The 9,455-nt window shown below is 44.1% G+C and overlaps 1 protein-coding gene across 1 annotated transcript; it reads right to left on the bottom strand.

Moving 5' to 3' along the window:
* Positions 1 to 1,304: 1,304 nt before the first annotated feature.
* Positions 1,305 to 2,598, bottom strand: LOC128746525 (transmembrane protein 158). Its single transcript, XM_053843628.1, has one exon. The coding sequence runs from the start codon at positions 2,503 to 2,505 to the stop codon at positions 1,819 to 1,821; it is 687 nt and encodes a 228-aa protein (XP_053699603.1). The 5' UTR covers positions 2,506 to 2,598; the 3' UTR covers positions 1,305 to 1,818.
* Positions 2,599 to 9,455: the final 6,857 nt, after the last annotated feature.

Below are 9,455 nucleotides of genomic sequence, written 5' to 3'. Positions count from 1 at the left end.
GGTATTTGTTTAAAAAAATAAAAAGAGCAGTTCCCACATTTAAGTTGAGTAAATATGGTGGTATAATTCCTTGATAAATTATACTGGGTAACACTTTTTTGATTGAGCAGCACATATTACTCAATAATAAACGAATTATTTCCACCGTTACAGGTAATAATCAGTAATTATGGTGTAGTTTAAAGGGAACGAGCCAACAAGATGCTAATCAGTACCTTTAATGATTAAATACTTGCTAATATTCTGCTAATCCACACATGAATACGTAGTTTACTAATGGTTATACACATTAATTTAGTGTAACTGCGTGTTTGCTACCTTGATCATACTGTGCGACACCACACAGTATGATCAAGTTTGAGGGCTCAGGCTTGAGGATGGAGTAGAGATGTGCCTTAAATTATTTCCCCTTCATTAGCCAGTGAATGAATGAGCTTAAGTTCATATAATAAAGCATCTCAGTTGCCAATTCTGTCCACATCAATGACAACATCTTTCAAGTGAATGTTCAGATCTGACTGGTTTCTGGCTGTCAGCCAGTGAATGTTTTCATCTCTGAGCTCCAGACCCGATCCAGAAATCTCAGAAGCCATTGCACATCATTGGATTCCAATACTGTAACATGGAGATCGAATAAACACCGTCTTCAGATGATGGATGCATGAAGTTTGGTCTGTGCTGGGATGTGAAAAAACAGTCACCAATCTATCACCCTCAGGGACTCAATCAATATGAGAACCTCAAAATATTTTTTCTCCATCACAGCACATCTTCTTCTGCAACACCGGCTCTTTCTACTCTCAATGATTCACCTTAAATAAACAGGACTGTCTCTGTATACACAGCTACTCATTATTGTATATTTGCTTTACTACTACACATCAAACATGCAATGAAAAGATGGTCAGGGCCAGATGAAAGGGCCAGGATTATTGCACAGTTTATTTTTCTTGTGCCATATTTATAGCTTTATTTATAGCTTCTCTCTGTCCTCTGTTTTACTGCCGGTTATCTATGCAGTTGTGAAACATCAGCACATAATGAAGCTGAAAAAACACCCTTTGTTTGCCTTTACTAACACAACCGGTGCAGTAGTTTGTCTGCAAAGGAAGGTGCTCAATATGTGGAATGATAAATGGACGAAGATGACATTGTAAATATATTTTCCACTTTTTTTTTCAAACTGACTGTTAATCAGACCTTTGTTTACTAGATATTGAAGTGCACACTATTGGACATTTATCTTGAATTCATGCTAAAAAAAAAAAAACGAAAACTTTTTGACACAATGAAACGATATAGGCTTGAATTTTATTGTCATTTATACAGACGATACAAATAAGCAGGGACTCCATATCGACCTTATAAATCTAACATTATCCAATAGCTATTAAAACCTTTCATCGTGAACAACAAATGTTATGGAGAATGTAGCTTATTTGACACTCAGTCGGGATACTTTGTACACTATGCAACTAACGACACGCAAAAGTCTGGATTTCAGTGCAAAAGTCACATTTTATAAGGCAGTAAATCTCTCCTGAAAGGTAAAAAGTCTAAAATACTGATAAAAGTTATAGTTGTGCACAGTTAACATGAACTTGGTTATATGAAGGATATAGAAAACACGTTGGTATTGGTCCCAATATTACCATAAACTACCGTACGTTACCTTGTTGTCCTATTCAGGTCTATTTAAGAGAATAAAAGCATTTGTTCAAAAAGTCTTCCAGAGTTCCGACATCATTCGACAGTGAGATGGCTACAGTAATCTTTTAGGCAGCACAGGGTCACTGAGTGGCTCCATAAAGGGATTAACTATCTGGGTCTCCTCTGCTCCATGCCGTTGGGCAAAAAGCCTGCAATGATGGGGACTGGCCAGATGAGGGCAGCCACGCTCCACACGATGATGACCAGGGTCATGAAACAAGCCACAAGTGTGGACTCGATGGGTTTCCTGTTCAGCCTCCAACTTTTGTCCCCCTTCAGCTCGTCCAAGCTGAAATCCACGCAGCAGAAGGAGACCTGGTCCCCGCTGCTGTGGCCCTTCAGTCTCGCCTGGTTGAAGCGGCGGTAGCGGGACATCCCACAGCCCACGCAGAGCCGGAGCTCCTGTTGACCCCCGGTGATGCCCAGGTGCTCGATCACCACCGGGGAGATGGCTCTGTTGAACGAGGCGGAGAAGAAGGCCCTGCCGTGGTTGTTGGTGGTGTATATGAGGACGTCACACTGGAAGCCGAAGCTGCTGTCCCAGCGCGCCACCAGCGACGTGGGCAGCAGCCTCTGGACGCTGACGTTGCACTGGGACAGAGGCTGGAGCGAGGCGTCGCTCTCGTCCACGGACCTCTTGCTGAAGCGCACGTCCACCTCCAGGTTGGCCAGGAACCTGTTGGAGGAGTTGATGGGCGGCAGGAGCAGGTCCTCGTCGCTCCATCCCTGGCATCGCGGGAGCGGTCCCAGCACGGCGGTCAGAGCCAGCAGCAGGGTCCGGCAGAGGTTCAGCATGGCTCAGGGCGCGTCTCTCCGCCGATCATGGTGCTGTGCCGGTCACCTCCTGTCAGTGATCTGGGTGAGAACGCTGCCCCTGTTGTCGGTGTTCGAGCCTCTCTCTGAATGGTTTTAAATGGGAGCGTGCGGTGTGTGTCAGCAGCGCTCGCCCTCCCTCCTCGTGGGCATCTCCCTTATAAGTTCTGCTCCAAATGTGTGGACGCTCACAGTGGACTCAGACTGGGCGTCTCTGAGCTCCGTCTCCACCACCACCATCATCATCGCGCTCTTCACTCATGGGTATCTGATACTGAGCTCAGACAAGTCCTTCCATCTCTAACCAGCCTGAAGCTGAACTCGTGAAACCAAGGCATGAAAAGGTTCTAGAAGACTTGAAAAATCAGAAAACAGCAGTCAATATTTCATTTTGATGTAAAGGCAGGGGTCAAGAACTGATCAGTCAAAGAGGAGGAGAAACTTTTTAGTGTAGTGATGCATGGGGGCAGAATGTTAAACATGGTTCAAGTTGAACTGCATAACTGTGGGCCATATGAGACCCTTGTGAGGTCACAGCAACACTACAAAATAAACGGCTAAAAACTGAAAAGCAATTAACAATGTTGACAAAAATAGCCTGTAAAGCAACGTTGCTGTAGCTGAAAGATGTTCACCACTTCGAAAGATCTTGACATATTTATGAACAACCAGTCAATCAGACTTCTTCTTCTGTCCTTCCGTCTTGTAGCCTAATGGCCCCTCACAACTACCAGAGTAGATAATGTGCCTCATTCCCGATCGACGCATATAGCAATAATGAATATGATCCAGGTTTCATATTCATTAATCGTGGTTAATCTCATGTTAATATTGGACACCAAAAGGATCAAACTGAGCCAGAACTAAACGCTCAGCCCAGAACGACATTTTATTGTGCTTTTCTGTCCTGAAGTTTTCCATCCATCAGCATAGTCTCATTTAGTCTCCTTCATCTTGGATGTCTTGGTGATGACATCACTTGGTATCCTGCACTGAACAATGTTTCTGTTTATACACGATTAGTCTGTTATGTGGATTGTTTCATTTCCCCCTGCACTTCATTGAGTGAAACGAACATGCTGAAGTTCCAGTCCCAGAAAATAGGTCGACAATGTTCCTCAGTTTTGAACTTAAAACACTGTTGTTACATGCTGTAACTGGTGACACTTTCCTCTTATAGGAATATGATAACTGTTCTACAACTGTCCCCAATAGTTTTGGCCCTGACTCTGACCTTGCAGGTATCATGTTATAATCCTGCCTGATCCCTTACACAACAGTGTCAGATGAAATCCAAATGAGGGAAGTCACCTCCGTCATCAGTCTACACTCGCAGCAATAATCGCTGAGCCCCACCGTGGCTGTATTTGTTCATCTGCTCCCAGATCTTTGTGCATGTTCGTATCTCCCAGCCATATTGTGTTGTCCGTCATCAAACATCAGGCTATTGTCCTGTGTTTATCACCTGGCTGCTGAGGCCAGAGGACGCCACCAGCGGCCGACTCAGTGTCTCTGCCTCCTCTTATCAGAAATGTCATTACAGTTGCAGCTCTGGATGTGGACAGGAGTTGAAGGATTGTCGGGGTTTAAATAGACACACTCCACAGCTGTTATGCTGCAGGCTGACTGAGGTGAGGCTCTCATCGCTGTAAAGGATCACTGTGATGATAAAACATTGGAAGGCGCCCCCTTGTTTCAGGAGCGCAGGCGGCCCCCCGAGCGAGTTGCACCATACTATGCTGCTGTTTCAGTGATCCTTTTCCTTTTCAGCTTCTCCTATTGCTACAACCGGAGAGGGACATGAACCTTTATGAAAAGCTCAGGAGACCATCATCAGGTTTACAGGGGTCAAAGTCAAGGCATTAAATATTTCTGTGAGTGTTGGCTCACCTTGAAATGTACTTTGTTTGCCCCACAATTTTCAGTGTGAACCCCTGATCTGGTCCGTCCTCCAGCCTAACATCACTGTCCGGTGCTGAGCTGCAGCCACCGCGAAGACTGACCTGTTTGAGCCGCTCTCCTCACTCAGGACACTGTGATCCATCGATACCGCTGAACACAGTTGCTCTCCCTTCACACACTCACATCACGTCTGTTTCTGCTCAGTTGTTTTCTTCTCTCTGTGCGTCTCATTTCTCTGTTTCTGTTGAGTTGAATATAGATTTTTTCATCATTGTTTGCTCTGAACAAAGCTGGAACTGAGCATGACGCTCCCCTTCCTTTCACATCAGTGTCATTGTTCTTCCACTAAATACATTCATCAATCTCTAAACTGACAGAGTCTTGTTGGAAACAAAGAAACCATCAGATGCAGTAATCACTAGCATTTCATGTGGCGTGTATCTGTAGTGTTAATAAGCAGTTGACTCCATCAGATCTCTCTGCAGCGCTTTCAAACGTGCCGCTGATGAAGTGAATTGAAGTGCACTTAATTCGATTGTTTCCCCCTGTGCTGCTTTAGATGCTGTTTAATTCTGCATCCGGTGTGAGAGTCAGCTGAGGTGGACGACACCTTGGCCTAAATTTGCAGCTGAAAGCCCAAATCCCCCTCTCCTCTTTTAATGATGTGCTCAACCTTTCCTTGCTTTAGCAGACATGACTCCACACACTCTTAGACATCGCTCACAAACACTCCCACACACTTCCAAATGCTTCTGATCCTTCCAGACAATGGGATGGTGAACAGAGAAGCCAGGAGACTTTCTTCTTCTTTAATCATGCCATGAATATGTAAATGACTTTGGCGAAATGCTAATGGGGACTGAAACTGTGGCTTGCACCAGAAGGAGGAAGGATGATGGTATAATGAATGAGGAGCTTCTGGCTGGACTTCATCAGTTCTCAACCAGGTCAGACACCATTAGTTGGACACGGCGGCTCCCACAGACTTCATTAGCAGGGGGTGGGGGAGGGGGTGGGGGCTGTTCTCCATGCTCCAGCTCGTCATTTACATCCAAGCCTGGTGAATCCCCTCTTTGTCTCCAGTTAGTCTGTCATAACACCAATCACTGACAGGACCCGTCACCACGGCAACCGAACTGTACTCTCCGCACAAGCTGTCGATGAGGAAGGGATGATCTGTCTCATGACTGGAGTTTGCTGTTGAAGGATTGTTGTCATGACTCAACAGGAGGACAGTGAGTGGCCAACGTCCTTACACTCTGAAACAACTGGCTTCCTCTTAGAAAGGTGTGTAGACGGTCCACATGGGTCTTGTCAAGCTGTCCCAACTCCAGAGTCACCATTGCGACCGCATACATCGGTAAAGCTGCATTACGTTAAAACCACCTCCATGTCCTGCCGGTACTATACTGTAAAAAGTGTCTCCGTTTTCATGTCCAAATTGAATCTCTTGTAGTATGAACCTGTTTTCATATCAATTTACTCGGTTTCATTTCTGTGAAGTCAAATACTGTGGATGGAAAATTGCTATTTTCGTAGTTAGGGCAAAGGTATATTATTTCAGTGAACTGCTATTTGAATTTTATAGAAAAATCATTTCACTTGAAGTAAAAAAGTAACTCAGTTTTTCTTCCAGATACATCATTGCTTTGATGTTCTTTAAACTAATAATTTCAGCAGGTTTCATTAACAGGTTGCAAAGTTTTTTTTAGGGCATGCCATGGTTGGGTTTAACTAGAAACCCATACAAGACAGTTTAGATGACACAATAACACAAGAGGCCAAAAAGCCACGTCAGGGTCAATTTTCATATCCAAGAGGTTTGTTTCATGCTGGATATCAGTGCTGTGACCTGGGTCTCCTCCAGTGATTCAGTGTGGAGCAAGGCCAGCTGTTGGGGCCTACGTCGGCAGTCACTCTGTGTGAGATGGAACTAAGACAGCTCAGGATTCAAGAGGAGTCACACAGGGTACAAGTGTCTTCGCTCCTGAAGTGGCTCAGGAAGGGAAAATGAGGAAAGTCCACAGGACTGGGGGAAGAGGAACCAGGTTATCAGGCACAGACACACTGGAAAACAAAAAGAGATTGGTATAAATGGCAAAATGTCCATGGTCCGGAGATGAATCATCAAAGAAACGTACAGTGGTCCAAGGCTCCACAATGCCAGGCCGCTGTTCCTCCTGTTCCAAGAGACAAGTCCCCACCTTGAAGCTTATCCTCACCAGAACACTCATCACGCTCAGAAGTGTCTCAAAATTGCATTGCGGATTGTTGTACCTTAGTTCCTGCTGCTCTCCTGCTGTGAAGTGAAGCACTTAGATATTCATTTATTTTAGTCATTTGCTTTGCTGTTCCCTGATAACAAGCCATAATTACTGTCACCAGCTGATGTCATTCGCGCTCCCTAATAACACGAACCCCAAACGGCCACACGTGACAGCGTTTTGTCAAACAGGAGTGTTGATTCCTGCAGCTTGCATCTTAATCAATGTGCTAATATGAAATTAAAAATGCAAATGAACACAGTGGGAAATGCTTCAGTACTGGAGGACCCACTGCAATAAAGAAACATTTCAACAAGCGTTGCCGGAGGTTCCCTGAAATCCCACGTTAGAGGCCGTGTCCTTAGCACGGAGGTCAGGCGACGAGGATGTGGATCAGAAGGTGAGGAGCTTGTGTGTTGTGGCGCTTGTTTTTGTGACCCCAAAAAAAGGCAGCGGTGTGAAAGTGAGGCAGGGTCGGTGCCAGGTCCCGGACCTGGACGAGTTCAGGATGTTCCTCAGCGCGTCGTCGCTGTTAGACTCCAGGCAAGCTGATAAGAGGCGCCTTCTATTATAAATGCATAACGTCTTATCCCCATAAGAGTGGCAAAACTCTGCAGGGCGTTCATTTGACATTATAATGTTCATTAAGACTTACTTTAATTAACAAGCAAACGAAATGAGTACGTTGAAAGGGATTTCTCGGATTCAAGAAATAATGACTTGAATTCATGTCTTGCCCAAATTGTTTCACAAATGACTGAATAAGAAAGCATCCATTTTTATCTTCAATCACCTCCAGCTCTTTGAATGGAAAATGCAGGTGTCCCCAGGGAACTGAGGGTGTCGACTCCAGACACTCCGACGTGTCCAGAGCATCCGACAGACAAAGCATCCAGACCACCAGAGCCAAATTCGCTGGATCCTGCTGCGGAGCTTTGTATCAAACCTCTTCTTGACCATCATCTCAGACAGCCTTTCCAGCGTGTCCCCTGCTTTACTCCAAGGCCTTCAGTTGGCACAAGGGAATTGTGTGTCCTGGACCAGTCTCACTGGTTCTCTGTTTTCCAATGCTGCCCCCACGACATGACCTGAGCAGGGAAAACTAGGTCGAGGGAACGAACAGAAAAATCTGAATTATTAAGTGCACGCAAATAAAACATGGAAACATGAGATTTAAAAAAGAAAAATCAATTGATGTAGAAATATTAAAAGATTAATGATTAAACTACAGATTGGGGAGTTTATTTATTTGTGTGTTTGCAGCATATTAGCTTCAAATTAATCATAATAAAGAGCAGATCAGCGTCTTCTTATCCAGGAATGGTCACCAAAATGTCTGAAAAATGACGGATGATTAAATAAACCGGTAATTCAAAAATATATATACATATGTAATGTATAAAATATTGCATTAACAAAATAATAAACTGGTATTTTGAGTAGCTGACGCTGGAAGAACAGATTTTATTAAAAGAAATAAAATGAGTTGTGGCCATGCATGTGGAGGAAAAAAGATTCTCTGGTGGGGATGTGTAAAACACAGACTCTCCCAGGAGCCGTGAGTGAAGCACAGAGACTAGCTTTGGAAACAGCTTCACACTCATCAGAACCCTCAGCTGGCACCTCGCCGCTGCTGTGAGATTGGTTCTCTGTGGAGCCTGCAGCAGCAGATTGGGATTAGAAGCCACACAGACATCCGGAAGGTCACTGTGGACAGTTCTCACACAAGTCAGCGCTCTGCATCTGCAGCTCCACTCTGCTTTGTGCACTGGTTTGTCATCCGGATCCCCGCTGCTGAAATCCGATTGCTCTGGAGATGAGGAGGGAGCCGGCGGTTATTGCTGTGACCCGGACTGAACGTGGAAGCGAGTGTGGGCACCAAAGAAGGATGATTGCTCGCCTTCAAAAGGGATTTGTTTGAAAAACAACAGAAGGTCTGTGGGTACCTGAGACTCAGAGGAAGACTAAAAAGCATTCCACTTGGATGCAGCCAAACCTGCTAATGGGATGGATGGGCCTTTAAACGGACACCCCGCGGTTCTCATCCGGTTAATTAGAGTCAAATACAAAGAACTGGTTGAGGAAGCTGGAATCCCAAAATACTTTCTACAGAACTTCGTCCATGTTTGATATCAGTGAGTTTTCCCTCAGCGGACTTCAGCAATTAAATGTGTTTGCCCGAAATTTCAGCCGAGGATGAGAGAACTCATCTGCTCCCGTTCCTTTCCCAAAACACATTGTTACATTAAACACATTCTAAAAACACCTTGCATTAAAAAAAAAAAAACTTAACTTAAAAAAAATTAAAAGTAGCTTTGATGTTGTTCTGCAGAATCTTCCAAAGATGTTTTTAGAACTCTGGGCCAATTAAGATGCTTGAGGTAGGAATCCGGAATTCTTCTCTCTGGTCTAAAAAATATTGTGTGGGCCAGTAAATCACTCGCAAAATATCTGAGTTTATTTATCACATATTGGGACCTGAATTAAAAAAAAACATGTCAGGTTTAGATGGAAAAAATGTAATAATGTAAAGTCACCATGAGATACTGCTTCATAATTAAAATAAGCTAAAATGGTCTGTTCAGCACTGGGGTTTTCTGAGTTTGATCTGTGGGTTCACTTTTAATATATTTCATTAAATGATTCCTTTTGAATATACGATGTAATGTCAAACATTTTCTTCATTAACTCAAGATAATGCCAAAAACACACACGCTAACGATTAGCACGACTTATTGGTACGGAAACGGCTTAACTCTGATTTTG

The sequence above is a fragment of the Synchiropus splendidus genome, chromosome 15 (assembly GCF_027744825.2).
Source record: "Synchiropus splendidus isolate RoL2022-P1 chromosome 15, RoL_Sspl_1.0, whole genome shotgun sequence".
NCBI lineage: Eukaryota > Metazoa > Chordata > Actinopteri > Syngnathiformes > Callionymidae > Synchiropus > Synchiropus splendidus.
Note: the sequence above shows the minus strand (reverse complement) of the source record. Positions and strands in the feature narration are given on the sequence as shown.

What these genes read in the sequence shown, in the direction of transcription:
- LOC128746525 (XM_053843628.1), bottom strand. Translation starts at nt 2,505, where the DNA reads ATGCTGAACCTCTGCCGGACCCTGCTGCTGGCTCTGACCGCCGTGCTG.